Raw genomic sequence first — 18659 nt, 5'->3', positions numbered from 1 at the left:
TTTTTCTCCTGGAGCCTTCGCTCGAACTAAGCAGGAAAGGGCGTCGGTGGTCCTCATTTCACCGGCGTGGTCCGCAGGATTGGTATGCAGTCCTGGGAGACATGTCTCATCTTCCACCTGGGACTAGTGCTATCTTACATGCGGTAGCAAAATTTATCCCCAGGTTGGCAACAGGGTTTTCAGAAAGAGTTCAGTTAGCTCCCGGTGGCCTTTCTCTAATACATAATGACGACCGGGAGGTTGTTGGTGTTACGCCCACCATGGGTGGAGCTAGTTTTGGCAGTTTTGGAATGCACTATCTATCTCTAGGCACAATAATATGGTGACCGGGAGATGGTGTTATCACGCCCACGAGGGGTGGAGCTATGTTTGAGGCTGTGTTAAGCTGCTCACTACATCAATTCCGATCTAACCGAATGTAGAGCAACTATCTAATTCTAGCACAGTCTTTAGTGTTTTCCTCATATATGAGGGGCCGGCCAGCGCTATATAAAAAAAGCTGCATTCCGGATCTGTTTATAATTACAGAAGTAACGTTTATTTTTGGTAATAAACAAAGTTTGCAATGTATTATTCTGATTGCCAGATGGCACCTCGGCAAGATTATACTGTGGTGTAGATATGTTATGCAATATTTGCATGCTAATCTAAATTACTTCTGCACACAAAAATAAGTTAGTTTAAAATTTAAAGAGACAGTAAAAAAATGCATGTGTTAATTTTTATTTAAAAAATTCCAACTATTTATTTGTGTAATTCATCCTTGTGACTCAGGATGGACCAGGAGGCCCTGCTAGGGGTCTCTTGTTTTAGGATGGGATGCCAATGTGGTACTCCCAATCCTTTTCTATTTCTCGTTTGAGAGATCTTTAATTGATGAAGATAAACTTGTTCTGAACCTACTCCTCAATAGGCACATGCTCCCAGCTCAATAGGCACATTCACCAGAAGAACTTTGAAAGCAGGTTCCCTGGGAGCAAAGATCCAGAGACAACCACCAAAGTATTCTTAAATGTAATTAGTAATTAAGATGATCCGTGGACTCATCGTGTCAAAAAATTAATACATTTTCAGGTAAGCATACATTTTCTTATTTATAATCTTTTTCATTGTTAAGCTTCTATGTGACACACCAATAAAAGAATGTATCCCTGGGAAACATAATCCTAATTACAATGTATCCAAACACAGCATGTTTATAGCTGAATATCCTAACTACAAAGTAAAAGATGCTACAATTCTATCTTGAGTAATAAGAGGACATATTACAAACTATGTTTGCAGCCTGCATACCAGTATTAAATTGCTTGTTACATACGTGAATGCTTGTACAACATATTGGAACACATAACGCTCAGCATTATTCCAGAACCACTGTCCAGCAAAAGACTGCAGTTTCCACCGCACTCAAGGTCGAACTGGACTTAGCTAGGATCCTGGTGAAAAGCAAGTAAGCGTTACCTTGATTATGATTGCTCTGTGACAGTTTGATAGAGCGGCTTACTTTCCACACTTGGAATAGCATGGTTGCGTCCTGTAAGCCCTTCTCCTGTGACGTCACAGCACCTTCCTACAGCGAGAGCACCGGTGCTCCAAAGCAAACATTTGCTTGTTGTAATACACCCAGTATATTTCCAAAGTGCCTCATTTTTTTTTTTATGGATTATACGTTCTCCATTTATTATGTGTCCACTTTATAATATCATGAGCTTGCAAAGTGTCCAGAAAAGTCAACAGTAAAAACGCCTTTATAGTGTGTGTGTGTGTATGTGTATATATGTGTGTGTATGTGTGTGTGTATATATATATATATATATATATATATATATATATATATATATATATATATATATATATATATATATATATATATATATATATATATATATATATATATATATTTATTTTAATATAATCTCTCAAGGCTTGAATTAAAACCACACTCAATGTGCTCAGTCCCTTTAAGCATTACCTTGCTTGGAAACAAACATGTATAAACCATTTATATTTTGCTTCATTGATAAATTTACCAACCTGTGCAGATTTCATGCACGTGACATTATCTAGAATTTTATACAAACTACCAATTCACTCTGCCTATAAATAAATCTTTCTTTAGCTCTTGCAACACCCTTTTGGATTTCCATGCTTAATATTTTATTAGTGAGTAATACAATTTTGTTTTTTTATTGAATCTAAAACGTTTTACTTGTGGATTCAAATAGTTTTCAGACTTTATTCCCTTGTTCATGAACTTGTAAATTCAACATTTTGTAATCTACGTAAATGTAAAAAGATATGCATGATCAAAACAGTAGTCAGGGTTTTATTAAACACAATTAAATATTATTCATTGGTTTGAGAATAATTTAGATGCCCTTTTGATTTTTCACCATGTATATTTCCATATTTTTAGGATTATTGACAATGTTCGAGGAGAATTACAAAAACGTCAGTGGATTATCTTTGATGGTGATGTGGATCCTGAGTGGGTTGAGAACCTTAACTCTGTCTTGGATGACAATAAACTTCTTACTCTTCCCAATGGCGAACGTTTGAGTCTTCCACCAAATGTAATTATGTGTATTCATTTCATCACAAGAACTATATTTTGTGGATTAATTGTTATAAAATTAAAAAAAAACTGTCTTGTGTCAATGTATATTTCCATCTTTAGGTGCGTATTATGTTTGAAGTTCAGGATCTCAAGTATGCGACTTTGGCAACTGTGTCCAGATGTGGCATGGTCTGGTTCAGTGAGGATGTCTTAAGTACAGACATGATCTTCAACAACTTCTTGGCAAGAATCCGCAGCATACCACTGGATGAAGGGGAAGATGAAGCCCAACGCATGAGGAAGGGCAAAGAAGAAGAGAGTGAAGAAACTGCTTCTCCAATGCTACAGGTACACTAGCAATGCTACTCAAGGAATCTGCAACACGTTGGTATGCTATATGTTAAAGCTCTCACTGGCAGACAGTGAGTTAGTCAAACATGCTTTTGTTGTTAACTTTTGTTAACTCTTTATAGATCCAGAGGGATGCAGCTACAGTCTTGCAGCCATATTTCACATCAAATGGTCTGGTCATCAAAGCCCTTGAGCATGCTTTCAAACTGGAGCATATTATGGACCTCACACGTTTGCGTTGCCTTGGATCTCTGTTCTCTATGTTGCACCAGGCATGTCGTAACATTGCCCAGTACAATTCTAATCACCCTGATTTCCCAATGCCAATTGATCAGCTTGAGCGCTACATTCAGGTAATCTTTGCTTTTTGTAAATAATAGAATGCAATAATTTTCTGAATATTTACAAATAAATTTTACATTTTTCCTCATGACAGCGTTACCTTATTTATGCCATTCTGTGGTCTTTCTCTGGAGATGGGCGTCTAAAAATTAGAGCTGAATTGGGCGAATATATCAGAAGAATTACAACCATACCCTTACCATCTGCACCCAACATACCCATAATTGATTATGAGGTACCTTTTTATTAATTTTGTATCAGGAATAATGTTTTTTTAATTGGTATTTCATATGGTTCTTTTTAATTCCCTTGTGTGACCTTTTTAGTCTGAAAATTTTAAGGCCATATAGACTGTGTGAGTATCTATTCTAATTATGTCATGTTACTAGCTGAGGTTTACATCTGTATACAGACGATTGTAAATGGACAGGATCAAGTGATTTAATATGGACAGGGAACATAAAGGAAATTAAGTAGATTCAGTTATTGACTATAATCAATGAGAATGCTAGGTAATGCTTTGTAACGTTTTAAATGTTCTACTTAATTTAAGATTTAGAAATAGTGATATATGCAGGGGTTGTCACGTTTTTGTGAGACCTTGAAGCCACCCAGTATATTGATGAGCCATACAGTTTCATTGGTTGGTTGTTTCTTTTTTAAAATGTGGGATGTATGTTTGACAAATACCAGGAAATAGGGATTCAGGCTCATAATCATTTAGGATTTTTAATCCCTACGTTTTTAGTTTTTTAAATTAAATATTGTTTAAAATTCCTGCAAAAGGAATTCAGACACCCCTAGTGTTTATATAAATGATCAAATTGTCCTTTTTTCAGAATTGTACTCTCTGTAAATAATACTTATTTAAAGATGTGCATGCTTATTTTAATTTAAATATTCAAAATTGCCTTGTAGGTATCCATCAGTGGTGAATGGATGCCATGGCAGTCCAAAGTTCCCCAAATTGAAGTTGAGACTCATAAAGTTGCTGCTCCTGATGTAGTTGTTCCAACTTTGGATACAGTTCGACATGAGGCTCTGCTCTACACATGGCTTGCAGAACACAAACCTCTAGTCTTGTGTGGTCCTCCAGGTTCTGGCAAAACTATGACCCTCTTCAGTGCCTTGAGGGCACTTCCTGACATGGAGGTAAAGTGTTTTTTTTTAATTGTTTTATTATTATTATTATTATTATTATTATTATTTTTTGTGAATTGTAGTTTTTAGTTAAATATTTTTGTGTTTTCTGTCCATCCTCCCTCTCCGTATTTTATCCACTTGGGGTCTGACATAGCTACTTTAGACAGTTGTTTGCCAATGTTAGTCCAGACACAAGCAAATAATAGTCTTTCCTAGTAATATGATTGGCTATCATTTAAATGGGCTGTAAACGCTTGTAATACAGTTTGTAATATAAAACATTTGATCGTGTAGTAGATAGCTTTGTAATATAAATTTTAATGACATATTTTGCTCTCTTTTCCTGTAATGTAAGCACATGACAGGCTATAGCAACCCTATCCCTTCCACATATCCTCTGTTTCTCTAATTTGATTAGATCAGTTAAAAAAAACAAAATATATTTTTTTAATTTTATTTTTTTATTTCTCTGCTGCTTCAGCACTGACCTAAGAGCTCCGGCTGCCCGCAACACAGCTCAGTGAGAAGAAGTTTTCACCTTTTAGCCGTTAGCTGTGCTAGCTTACAGCATAATGCTGAAGGGTGGTGTAAACGTCACCTCATTGAAAAAATGTAGCTGTGCCGTGGGCGGCCATAGGCGCTTAGGTTAGCGCTGAAGCAGCTGAGAAATAGTTACCTTTTCAATTTTTTTTAAAACTGATGAATGGTTTTCAAAAACGCTAGGATTTACCATCACTTTAAGTGGTAAGTGGAGTTTGGCTATTGAAAAACAGTTGTAGCAAACAAGGTGATGCATTTTATACATTTTCAAACTCATTCCACTTGTTAGAATGTTGGACAGCTTTAACTTAAGTGATATTTTAATATTTTAAAGGATAACTAAACTTTTTTCGTTTTCAGATCTATATCTTCTTTTCATTCTGCGTTTTGTACAAAATGATGTCCATGTATAATCTTGTTAAAACTGATTGTGTATGTAAATTCGAAATTTAAAGGGCCATAATAATTGAAAAATGACATGCTCTCTTATTTATTAGAGCATGTCATTTTAAGACTCTCAATCATGCACTACAGTTAGTTTAATCACAACATAGGGGTTTAACACACAGTAGAAGTACCACTTCAGGACCGACAGAGGACTGCTGGTCCCAAGTAGATCCAAGTCACAGTTGTGGAATTAGGGCCACTGATCAGAGTTAAGGGGGCTAAAAACACAATAGTGCAGGTTCGATAATCTTAAAATGACATGGTCTACCAAATTATTAAAGGTTCGTTAGAGTTGAAAAAAATTACCTGTTCTCTCTTTATCTGGGTGGATGGGCACAGACCTTTTTTTGTGTGAATTTTTTGCCTATTATGAAGTCCTGGGAAATAAGATGTTGTTCAAGGGGAGCAAAGCTTGTTTGAAATGTATTCAAAACCTCTAACCTTAGACAAGGTTATTGTCTTACACAATATATCATAATTTAAAGGAACATGAAACTCAAATGTTTAGTTTCCCGAGTCAGATGAAGTAAGTTGGAAAGGTTGTTTTTTTTTGTTTTGTTTTTTTATTTTCTTATTTAATTTTGCTTTATTTTCTAGGTATCCTTTGTTAAAGTAAGTTATTCAAAGTCCTAGAAGACACAAAGAGAGGCACCACATGGTTTAGAACAGTAAAACATAATCCAGAGCATGTGACTTGAGACCAGGTCAAACTCTCAATTTATGATGGCACGTTTAGTGCTGGCGTAGCAGACCAAGACCTCAGAGCTGATTGGTTAACTCACTCCCGTCACAGAAATCTTTGGCCGTCTCTTAGAACATCAGTCATTACGTCAGCAACAGTGGGTGGAGTCAAGGACACGGCAAATCAGACCAGGGGACGTTACGCCATGGGTTGCAAAAGGCGGATTTCTTCATCCCAAGAAGAAATCCATCTGTCTCTTCATACCATCAACATATCAAAAGGCGGCTACAGGCAAGGAGAAAACACAGATGAAAGAACGGATATGTTGATGGTATGAGGAGACCGATGGATTTCTTCTTGGGATGAAGAACAACCTCCTTTTGCAACCTGTGTTGTGTGACGGTTTCATTGTCTGCTTTGCTGTATCCTTGACTCCTCCACTGTTGCTGACATAGTGACTGACGTTCTCTGAGCTGTCCAGTGATTCCTGTGACGTGAGTCTGCCGGGCATCTCTGAAGTCTCGGTCTGCATCGCCAGCACTAAACGTGCCACCATAAATTGTGGGTTTGACCTTGTCTCAAGTCACATGCTCTGTATTCTGTTTTACTGTTCTACACCATGAGGCACCTCTTATGTAGCGCACCTTTTCTTTACAATGGCATGGAGTCCACAAATCCATTCTATTTACTAGTGGGGATTCAACTCCTGGCCACCCAGCAGAGCTGTTATCATTCCCACTTCCCATAAACCCCCCCAGTCATTCTTTGCTTTTTACATCAGGAGGATGTGTGAAGATGGTGTCTGGAGATCATTAATCCTTTAATGGGTACTTTTCCCTGCAAGCAAGGATTGGAGATATGCTGTGTCCATGTAATTCTCTTTAGTAATGGTGGCTTATAGCAGTTGGAAGCCAGCTAGGTAGTCCTTGCTTACCTTCCAACATTTATGCTACCCCTCTATAGAAAATCAGGGTTGGTTACTCTGCTTTTCTTTCTATAGGTCCCTGTCAGAGGTCAGCTGAGTCTGTCATACCTGAGGAGCTGTTTCCTGCCCTGCAGCTGGATCCAGAGGTAAGTGGTTTTACCTTCTAGAGTTGGAAGGACTCAGCATTTTAGAGGTTAAATTCCTCTGTGCACAATATATTGGACATTATTATCCTTTATTAGGGGATATTTATTAGGGCAGCACTGTCAGGGCACTGAAATTGCTATACTGGAGTTTAAGGGTTTAAAGGGACACTGAACCCAATTTTTTTTCTTTCATTATTCAGATAGAGCATGCAATTTTAAGCAACTTTCTAATTTACTCCTATTATCAAATTTTCTTCATTCTCTTGGTATGTTTATTTGAAAAGCAAGAATGTAAGTTTAGATGCCGGCCCATTTTTGGTGAGCAACCTGGATTGACCTTGCTGATTGGACAGCACCAATAAACAAGTGCTGTCCATGGTTCTGAACCAAACATTTGCTGGCTCCTTAGCTTAGATGCCTTCTTTTTCAAATAAAGATAGCAAGATAACGAAGAAAAATTGATAATAGAAGTAAATTAGAACGCACTGAGCTCGGGATGCCCTACTTCAATAGTAGAGGTCTGTAGAGAATTGCGCCACACACTGAACTGTGACGACTCAACCATATTAGATTTCAAGTTTCGTGCGCTAGTACTGCGTATATGCCTCTTGCCTCTTGAGGTGCCTTTCTTTTCCAGCGCAGCGCTTCTGGAGGGCTAAATCCTGCTGAGTCCTCAGTATTACAAACTGTTGGTGAATCCGGCTGCGCCCTCATGGCCATTCTCACTTCATTAAGTAGCTCATGTTGTTGGGTGTCCAGGGATATAAGTAAGTTGCGTAGCTTAGCAGAGATAAGCCCCTCCATAATACAACTGAAGGCTCAGTTAAGCTATAGAAATAGTAATAAAGCCCCACAGACGTGCTCTAAAATGGCGTCTTACTCCGTGTAGACATCTTTTCAGGCCAAGAAATCTTTGTGCTATGGCAGCACCAAATGCTTTGTATCAATGACAGATATTGTTTGTCCTGCTCTCCAAAGCGTGAAAAACAAAATAAATTGGAGTTTAAGAGTCCTTAATTTGCTTAATATAATGCTTTATTTGTTCAAGTGGCAGGAGCTCTAAAAAGATACATCTTGTTGCTTCGGATGCTAGCTCCGCCCCTGTGGTGTTTCTTTTTACAGCTCTGAGAATCATAAGAAGGAGCCTTATGACAATGGGGCCATATTTCACATTAGGATCTGTCAAAAGAGACTGTCTTTAATGTTTAAAGTAGCGGGAACTTGCACACTTTTTACTATATTGCAGCAAGTTTTTATTTATTGTGATCGCTCTGCTGCAGATTTTAGCACTGTCCATGTGTGTTTAGCGGTCATAGATCACATCCTCAATAGAGCGCATCCTAAACTTATTATCTGATATTGCTCTTTAGATCTTCAGTGGGTTCCCTCAGCTAGGCTGAGGTATAGCGGTGCCTTGTTTCTCTTAGCGGTTGTTATTGCCTGCTTTTTTATTTATCAGTCAAAAGTGCCAAGAAATGTGATATTTACTTTTGGGAATCCCTTTCCAACAAGATGGATGCTGATAAAAAACCTTGCTCTGTCATTTGACAAATGTTTATATTGCTTGGAGGTGTAGATTATTCCTCCTGTGCAGTTTTGTGCCACATGTTTAAATAAAACATTGTCTAAATATACAGATTCCCACTCAGAGCCATCTGTCTCTCAGGATAATATTGTCCGTGCTATGCCTCCGCTTTCTCCTCAAACGTCCCAAGCTTTTAGCAGTTTATACTAGCAGTGCCCTGCGGTTCCTGGGAGTGTATTTACCAGGTGACTTTGCTGCACAACTGACTTCTGCAGTCTCTGCAGCTTTGAGTGCCTTACCTATTGCTGGTAAGAGAGAAAATCTAAGAATATCTCCGTTGTCTGAGCAGGAGCATTCCTCAGTGGCCTCTGAGTTCGAGATCTCTGTTTTGGAATCCGCAGTTGCTAGTACAGCAGAAATCTAGAATTTTAGATTTAAAGGGACAGTCAACACCAGAATTTTTGTTGTTTTAAAAGATAGATAATCCCTTAATTACCCATTCCCCAGTTTTGCATAACCAACACAGTTATAATAATACACGTTTTACCTCTGTAATTACCTTGTATCTATGCCTGTGCATACTGCCCCCTTATTTCAGTTATTTTGACAGACTTGCATTTCAGCTAATCAGTGCTCACTCCTCAGTAAATTCACGTGCATGAGTTCAATGTTATCTATATGAAACACATGAACTAACACCCTCTAGTGGTGAAAAATTGTCAAAATGCATTTAGATTAGAGGCGGCCTTCAAGGTCAAAGAAATTAACATATGAACCTCCTAGCTTTAGCTTTCAACTAAGAATACCAAGAGAACAAAGCAAAATTGGTGATAAAAGTAAATTGTAAAGTTGTTTAAAATGACATGCACTAATTGAATTATAAAAGTTTTTTTGGACTTGACTGTCCCATTAAGCTTGAAACCTCTGTTTACTTTTGAAAGAGGTTCTAGCTACGTTGGAGGACTCTGAAACTAGTCGCTGAGACTCGTAAAAGGGCTAATAAAACTTAAGTTTTTGATGTCAAACCTACATCTGTGTTTTGTTTTTCCTACGCTATTTCTTCTGCTCGCAGAGTGAGCTTTCAGCTCTGCAGTGTTATACCCCTTACCTTATTTTTCATGCGGTTAAGGCGGTCTGGTACCAGGTTGGGATTTCTTCCTAAGGTAGTGTCGGACCGCAATATCAATCGGGAAATTGTTGTTCCTTCGTTCTGTCCTAATCCTTCTCATGTTGTGCGTGCTCTGAAATTCTATCTGCAAACAACTAGAGATTACTACTGCCCTGTTTGTTTATTTCTCTGGTAAGCGTAAGAGCCAGAAGACCACTTCTTCTACTCTTTCTTTCTGACTGATAAGTGTTATTCGGTTGGCTTATGAGACATCTGGACAACAGCCTCCTGAGAGAATTACGGCTCATTACACTAGGGCTGTCTCTTCTTCCTGGGCCTTCAAAAATGAAGCTTTTGTGGAACAAATCTGCAAGGTGGCCACTTAGTCCTTGTTGCATACTTTTCCCAAATTTTTCAAATTTGATAATTTTGCCTCAGCTGAGGCTTCCTTTGGGAGGAAAGTTCAAGTGGTGGTGCCTTCTGTTTAGGTTCGCATGTCTTGTTCTCCCTCCCTTCCATTCAGTGTCCTCCGCACCTTAATTTAATTTTAAGATGACTTTTTGTCTGTTTTTCAAACCTCAGGCACCTCTATACCCTTGTGTCATCATCTCTTTCCATATTCCTTTGGCTGAATGACTGGGGGTTTATGGGAAGTGGGAGTGATTACTTGCAGCTTTGCTGGGGTGTTCTTTTCCTTCTCCTGGTGGCCAGGAGTTGAATTTCCACTAGTAATTAGAATTGATTTGTGGACTCTTCATGCCTGGAAAGAAAAGCATTTATTAGGTAAGCATACATTTTTGTTTTTTTGTGTTTTCACATTTGTGTAAACTTGAAGTAACGGTAATGCACATGGGTGAGCCAATAACATGAGGCATGTATGTGCCTCCACCAATCAGCAGCTACTGAGCCTACAAATTATATAACAGAAAAACAAATTAAATACTTTATTAAAGAAGAATAGGACTACAACGTACAAGGTGATATTATGCAGTAATGTTGCTTGAACACATAGCAACACAATAATGGATAACAAAAGTCAGAAAAAGTGTCCATCTCAAGTTTCCATATGCTATGGTTGGATGAATGTCTAACAGCTTCTGCTTTTTTACTTTAAATACAATAAAATAACTTAACACACACTATGACAGACAATAAAAATCATATCCCAAACTATAGTGTTCAAAAGAAGTACATATTAAAGTTGTTTAAATTTGCTTTCTCCCTCTAAATCATAAAAGTTCAACATTAAATGGACTATTCACTTTTCCCTTGAACATTTATCATTTTTTATTTCTATACAAAGCGTTTAACTTTAGAACAGCTCAAATATGTCACTTTAAATTAGGGATTGGTCACCTTGAACATTTTAATAAGTTGTTCCAGTACTGTTAAAGTGTTTGAGGTGTGAAAAACATAATATTTTGCAATATGGCCGTAAATACGGCAATAACTATTGTACCAATCTTAATAAAAATATTTTAGTTATTAGATTAATGTGATGGGTGTAGTATAACACAATATTTTAGATATGTGTAAACTTTTTTTTTAATTTTTTTTTTTTTTTAAGGTTGTTGGCCTGAACTTTTCCAGTGCAACTACACCAGAGCTACTGCTTAAAACTTTTGATCACTATTGTGAGTACCGGCGTACACCCAATGGTGTTGTACTGGCACCTGTTCAACTAGGAAAATGGTTGGTTCTTTTCTGTGATGAAATAAACTTGCCAGATATGGATAAGTATGGCACACAAAGAGTCCTGTCTTTCATTAGACAGGTATGTTTTTCCATATTTTTTTTTATACTAAGAATTATTTCTTTCATTTATTACAAAACGTGTAATGGAATTTTATTAATTACAGATGGTTGAACATGGAGGTTTCTACAGAACATCTGACCAAACATGGGTTAAACTGGAAAGAATTCAATTTGTTGGAGCTTGCAATCCTCCAACTGACCCAGGAAGAAAGCCACTGTCTCATAGGTAAACACACTTGCTTAGGAGATACTAGCAAGGGTAAAAATACTTTTATAAATAAACGATTTGCAATAACTACACAAGACTAAATATTTATTTTTCTTCAGGTTCTTGCGTCATGTACCAGTAGTGTATGTTGATTATCCAGGACCTGCTTCATTGACTCAGATCTATGGCACTTTCAATCGTGCAATGCTGAGGCTTATTCCTTCCTTGCGCACGTACGCAGAGCCTCTAACTGCTGCTATGGTTGAGTTCTACACCATGTCACAAGTAAGTGTACATAATGTTACTTTTAATGTGTAAATGTTAACAGCTGACATTAATCCTTGGTTGAAGTCTAAATAACACAATTTATACCTTTTTTTTTTTTCCCTCTGTTTCTTTATATCCATCTATGTGTTTAGTATAGCTCCCTTAATAAAACAACATTTTTTTCTTTAGGAAAGATTTACACAGGACACCCAGCCACATTATATATATTCACCCCGTGAAATGACCCGATGGGTGAGAGGTATTTTTGAAGCTTTGAGACCTCTTGAAACATTACCTGTTGAAGGTCTGATCAGGATTTGGGCACATGAAGCACTTCGACTCTTCCAGGACAGGTATTGTAGATTATGAGTTATTGCACTGTTATTTGAGTTATTGTCTGTTTGGAGAGGATAGTGCAATCATTGTTTTCATACTTCTATTTTAAATTAGACTTGTTGAAGATGAAGAGAGACGCTGGACTGATGAAAACATAGATATGGTGGCGCTAAAACATTTCCCTAATGTGGAGAAGGAAAAAGCCTTGAACAGACCTATTTTGTACAGCAACTGGCTCTCAAAGGTATATTTTTGTAGTAGCCAAGGCACAAATCAAATGTAAGATACAGGAAACTAGAATAATCCAAAAACGGTACTAACATTTCTCTTGTAAGGTGTATCCAGTCCACGGATTCATCCTTTACTTGTGGGATATTCTCCTTCCTAACAGGAAGTGGCAAAGAGAGCACACAGCAGAGCTGTCCATATAGCTCCCCCTCTAGCTCCACCCCCCAGTCATTCTCTTTGCCGGCTCTAAACAATAGGGTCCCTTTCGGGAGGGTAAAGTGAATGTGGTGTTAGAATTCTAGTTTTTGTTTTCTACAAGCAAAAGTTTATTTTAAATGGTACCGGTTTGTACTATTTACTCTCTAGCAGAAAAGAGGTGAAGATTTCTGCAGAGAGGATGATGATGATTTTAGCATGTTGTAACTAAAATCCACTGCTGTTCCCACACTGGACTGAGGAGTACCAGAAAACTTCAGTTGGGGGGAACGGTTTGCAGATTAGACTGCAATAAGGTATGTTCAGTCATTTATTTCTAGACAAGACTGTGATAATGCTAGAAGAGACTGACAAGATCCCCATGAGGGAAGGGTAAGCTTTATTCAGAGACTAAGTATGGAATTACAAGCTTACATAACAGGGCTAATTTATGCTGGTTGACACTATTTTAGGGCAAGTTGACACTTTTTTATGGAAAACGATTTTTACTAATAAATATTGTTTTTTTGAGACACTTTGAAGGGCCTTTTGGTTTTCTTTCAGGGGTTGTTACCCACATGGCTAATATTATAACTCTTGGGAGTGTTTCTTAGGCCTCACAGCACCGGAGTAAGGTGGGAGGGGCCTAATTTCACGCCTCAGATGCGCAGTTAGATTGACTAGATCTTCAGGCTGTGTTCACATGGAGGCTCCTGCTACAGTTTGAGGACCCATAGGAAGCTTTTTCCCCAAAAATCTGACTTCTAAGGGAAGGTAGGGCAACAGCAGAGCTGTGGCAAGGTGCTAAAGTTGTTTTAACCGGTCTGTTAGCTTACTATTGATCCGGTTTGGGCATTAAGGGGTTAATCGACTTTTTTGCTAGTTGTGCAATCTTGCCAATGCTTTAGGTACATACTGTGAAAATTTCAGAAAGTTTGGTGCATTTTTCACTGTTTTGGAAAATTGTGTGCCTTTTTTATTTCTTAAAGGCACAGTAACGTTTTTTTGCAAAGTGTGTTTTTGCTTGATTAAAGTGATTTCTAAGCCTGTTGGTCTTACTACTAGTCTGTTAAACATGTCTGACACCAAGGAAAATCCTTGTTCAATGTGTTTAGAAGCCCTGGTGGAACCCCCTCTCAGAATGTGTCCCACTTGTACTGATATGTCTATACACTTTAAAGATCATATTGTTGCACTTAAAAATGTGGCCCAAGATGATTCTCAGACTGAAGGTAACGAGGGTAGCCCGTCAACCTCTCCCCAAGTGTCTCAACCAGTTACGCCTAGCACCTCTAGTGCGTTTAACTCTTTTACCTTACAAGAATTAGCGGCAGTCATGGATAATTCCCTCTCAGTATTCTTATCTAGACTGCCCGTGTTACCTGCAAAGCGCGATAGCTCTGTTTTAAGAACTGATTATGAGCATCATGACGCTTTAGTAGCCATATCCGATATACCCTCACAACGCTCTGAAGTGGGGGCGAGGGATTGGATGTCTGAGGGAGAAGTTTCCGATTCAGGGAAGGTTTCTCGTCAGACAGATTCAGATACATTGGCTTTTAAATTTAAACTAGAACACCTCCGCTTATTGCTCAGGGAGGTATTAGTTACTCTGGATGACTGCGACCCTATGGTGGTTCCAGAGAAATTGTGTAAAATGGACAAGTACCTAGAGGTCCCTGTTTACACTGATGCGTTTCCGGTCCCTAAGAGGATTGCGGATATAGTTACTAGTGAGTGGGATAGACCAGGTGTTCCCTTTGTTCCCCCTCCTGTTTTTAAGAAAATGTTCCCCATATCTGACCCCATGCGGGACTCGTGGCAGACGGTCCCTAAGGTAGAGGGGGCTGTTTCTTCACTTGCTAAACGCACAACCATACCAATCGAAGACAGTTGTGCTTTTAAAGACCCTATGGATAAAAAGTTAGAGGGTTTACTTAAGAAAATTTTTGTTCAACAAGGTTTTCTTCTCCAACCTATTGCGTGCATTATTCCTGTAACTACTGCAGCTGCTTTCTGGTTCGAGGCGCTGGAAGATGCGCTCCAGACGGAGACCTCATACGAGGACATTATGGATAGAATTAAGGCTCTAAAGCTGGCTAATTCTTTTATCACAGATGCCGCTTTCCTACTAGCTAAGTTAGCGGCAAAAAATTCAGGTTTCGCCATTTTGGCGCGCAGGGCGCTGTGGCTAAAGTCCTGGTCGGCCGATGTGTCGTCAAAATCCAAGCTCTTGAACATCCCTTTCAAAGGAAAGACCCTCTTCGGGCCTGAATTGAAAGAGATTATTTCAGAAATCACTGGGGGTAAAGGCCATGCTCTCCCTCAGGACAAGTCCTTTAAGACAAGGAATAAACAAAATAATTTTCGTTCCTTTCGGAATTTCAGGAGCGGTCTCGCTTCATCCTTCCCTGCTGCAAAGCAAGAGGGTAATGCTTCACAACCCAAGGCAGCCTGGAAACCTTACCACGGCTGGAACAAGGGTAAACAGGCCAAATAGCCTGCAGCTGCCACTAAGACAGCATGAAGGGGTAGCCCCCGATCCGGGATCGGATCTAGTAGGGGGCAGACTCTCTCTCTTCACTCAGGCCTGGGCAAGAGATGTACACGATCCCTGGGCATTAGAGATTGTATCCCACGGATATCTTCTAGAATTCAAGGGCTCTCCTCCAAGGGGAAGGTTCCACATTTCTCGTCTGTCTACAGATCAGACAAAGAAAGAGGCGTTTTTATGCTGTGTAGAAGATCTACATACAATGGGAGTGATCCACCCAGTTCCAACTGCGGAACAAGGGCTGGGTTTTTACTCAAATCTGTTTGTGGTTCCCAAAAAAGAAGGATTTTTCAGACCAATCCTGGATCTCAAAATTCTAAACAGATTCCTCAGAGTCTCATCATTCAAGATGGAGACCATTCGGACAATCTTACCAATAATCCAGGAAGGTCAATATATGACTACCGTGGATATAAAGGATGCGTATCTACACATTCCTATCCACAAAGTTCATCACCAGTTTCTCAGGTTCGCTTTTCTGGACAAGCATTATCAGTTTGTGGCTCTTCCCTTCGGGTTGGCCACTGCTCCCAGAATTTTTACAAAAGTGCTAGGGTCCCTCCTGGCGGTTCTAAGATCGCGGGGCATAGCAGTGGCGCCTTATCTAGAAGACATCTTAATTCAGGCGCCGACTTTCCAAAGAACCAAGTCTCACACGGAAATTGTGTTAGCTTTTCTGAGGTCTCACGGGTGGAAGGTGAACATCAAAAAGAGTTCTCTCTCCCCCCTCACAAGAGTTCCCTTTCTAGGAACACTAATAGACTCGGTAGAAATGAAAATATTTCTGACGGAGGTCAGAAAGTCAAAACTCTTAACTACTTGCCGAGCCCTTCACTCCATTCCTCGACCATCTGTCGCTCAGTGCATGGAGACAATCGGACTAATGGTAGCGGCAATGGACATAGTCCCTTTTGCTCGAATACACCTCAGGTCACTGCAACTATGCATGCTCAAACAGTGGAATGGGGATTATGCAGATTTGTCTCCTCAAATACAGTTGGACCAGGAGACCAGAGATTCTCTTCTCTGGTGGTTGTCTCAGGATCACCTGGCGCAGGGAATGTGTTTCCGCAGACCAGAGTGGATCATCGTAATGACCGATGCCAGCCTGTTGGGCTGGGGTGCAGTCTGGGACTCCTTGAAAGCTCAGGGCTTATGGTCTCGGGAAGAAGCTCTCCTCCCGATAAACATTCTGGAACTGAGGGCGATATTCAACGCTCTTCAGGCATGGCCTCAGCTAGCTGCGGCCAAATTCATCAGATTTCAGTCGGACAACATCACGACTGTAGCTTACATCAACCATCAAGGGGGGACAAGGAGTTCCCTAGCAATGATGGAAGTAACCAAAATAATCAGGTGGGCGGAGGACCACTCTTGCCACCTCTCAGCAATTCACATCCCAGGAGTAGACAACTGGGAGGCGGATTTTCGAAGTCGTCAGACTTTTCACCCAGGGGAGTGGGAACTCCACCCGGAGGTGTTTGCCCAACTGACCCAGCAATGGGGCACTCCGGAGTTGGATCTGATGGCGTCCCGTCAGAACACCAAACTTCCTCTCTACGGGTCCAGGTCCCGGGATAATTGATGCTCTAGCAGCGCCTTGGTCCTTCAATCTGGCCTATGTTTTCCCACCGTTTCCTCTCCTCCTTCGTCTGGTCGCCAGAATCAAGCAGGAGAAGGCTTCGGTGATTCTGATAGCGCCTGCGTGGCCACGCAGGACTTGGTATGCAGACCTGGTGGACATGTCATCTGTCCCACCTTGGACTTTGCCATTGAGGCAGGACCTTCTAATACAAGGTTCTTTCAAGCATCCAAATCTAATTTCTCTGCGTCTGACTGCTTGGAGATTGAATGCTTAATTCTATCAAAGCATGGTTTCTCTGAGTCGGTTATAGATACTCTGATTCAGGCTTGAAAGCCTGTCACCAGGAAAATCTACCATAAGATATGGCGAAAATATCTTTGTTGGTGTGAATCCAAGGGTTACTCATGGAGTAAGATTAGGATTCCTCGGATATTGTCCTTTCTCCAAGAAGGATTAGAGAAAGGATTGTCAGCTAGTTCTTTAAAAGGACAGATATCTGCTTTGTCTATCCTTTTACACAAACGTCTGGCAGAAGTACCAGACATTCAAGCGTTTACTCAGGCTTTAGTCAGAATCAAGCCTGTTTATAGACCTGTGGCTCCGCCTTGGAGTCTAAATTTAGTTCTTCAGTTCTTCAGGGGGTCCCGTTTGAACCCTTACATTCCATAGATATTAAGCTTTTATCTTGGAAAGTTTTTTGTTTTTGGTAGCTATCTCTTCTGCTCGCAGAGTTTCAGAGTTATCTGCCTTACAGTGTGATTCACCTTACCTGATTTTCCATGCAGATAAGGTAGTTTTGCGTACCAAACCCGGTTTTCTTCCTAAGGTTGTCTAATAGGAATATTAACCAGGAAATTGTTGTTTCTTCTCTGTGTCCTAATCCTTCTTCGAAGAAGGAACGTCTGTTACACAATCTTGATGTGGTTCGTGCCTTAAAGTTCTATTTACAAGCAACTAAGGACTTCAGACAAACATCTTCACTGTTTTCTATTCTGGTAAGAGGAGGGGTCAGAAAGAGACTGCTACCTCTCTTTCCTTTTGGCTGAAAAGCATCATCCTTTTGGCCTATGAGACTGCTGGCCAGCAGCCTCCTGAAACAATTACTGCTCATTCTACCAGAGCAGTGGCTTCCACATGGGCTTTTAAACATGAGGCTTCTGTTGAACAGATTTGTAAGGCAGCGACTTGGTCTTCGCTGCATACTTTTTCCAAATTTTCCAAATTCGATACTTTTGCTTCTTCGGAGGCTATTTTTGGGAGAGAGGTTTTGCAAGCAGTGGTGCCTTCCATTTAAGGTACCTGTCTTGTTCCCTCCCTTCATCTGTGTGCTAAAGCTTTGGTATTGGTATCCCACAAGTAAAGGATGAATCCGTGGACTGGATACACCTTACAAGAGAAAACAGAATTTATGTTTACCTGATAAATTACTTTCTCTTGTGGTGTATCCATTCCACGGCCCGCCCTGGCTATTAAGTCAGGTAGATTTTTTGTTTAAACTACAGTCACCACTGCACCCTATGGTTTCTCCTTTTTCTTCTTAACCTCCGGTTGAATGACTTGGGGGTGGAGCTAGAGGGGGAGCTATATGGACAGCTCTGCTGTGTGCTCTCTTTGCCACTTCCTGTTAGGAAGGAGAATATCCCACAAGTAAAGGATGAATCCGTGGACTGGATACACCACAAGAGAAAGTAATTTATCAGGTAAGCATAAATTCTGTTTTTATGGAACATCAAATTAATGGTGCCTATAGGTGTGCTGGGAATTA

The 18659-nt window shown here is 39.9% G+C and overlaps 1 protein-coding gene across 1 annotated transcript in view; it reads left to right on the top strand.

Moving 5' to 3' along the window:
- The window catches only part of DYNC1H1 (dynein cytoplasmic 1 heavy chain 1), a 163615-nt gene that overhangs the window by 73260 nt on the left and 71696 nt on the right, over positions 1–18659 (top strand). Inside the window, 10 exon segments of the mRNA XM_053697444.1 lie at positions 2417–2573; positions 2678–2905; positions 3031–3261; positions 3345–3485; positions 4169–4402; positions 11334–11540; positions 11626–11747; positions 11849–12014; positions 12186–12349; positions 12447–12576. Coding sequence (XP_053553419.1) covers positions 2417–2573; positions 2678–2905; positions 3031–3261; positions 3345–3485; positions 4169–4402; positions 11334–11540; positions 11626–11747; positions 11849–12014; positions 12186–12349; positions 12447–12576 — 1780 coding nt within the window.

The sequence above is a fragment of the Bombina bombina genome, chromosome 1, assembly GCF_027579735.1.
Source record: "Bombina bombina isolate aBomBom1 chromosome 1, aBomBom1.pri, whole genome shotgun sequence".
NCBI lineage: Eukaryota > Metazoa > Chordata > Amphibia > Anura > Bombinatoridae > Bombina > Bombina bombina.
The sequence above is the reverse complement of the archived record's forward strand: the minus strand, read 5'-3'. Positions and strand labels throughout refer to the sequence as shown.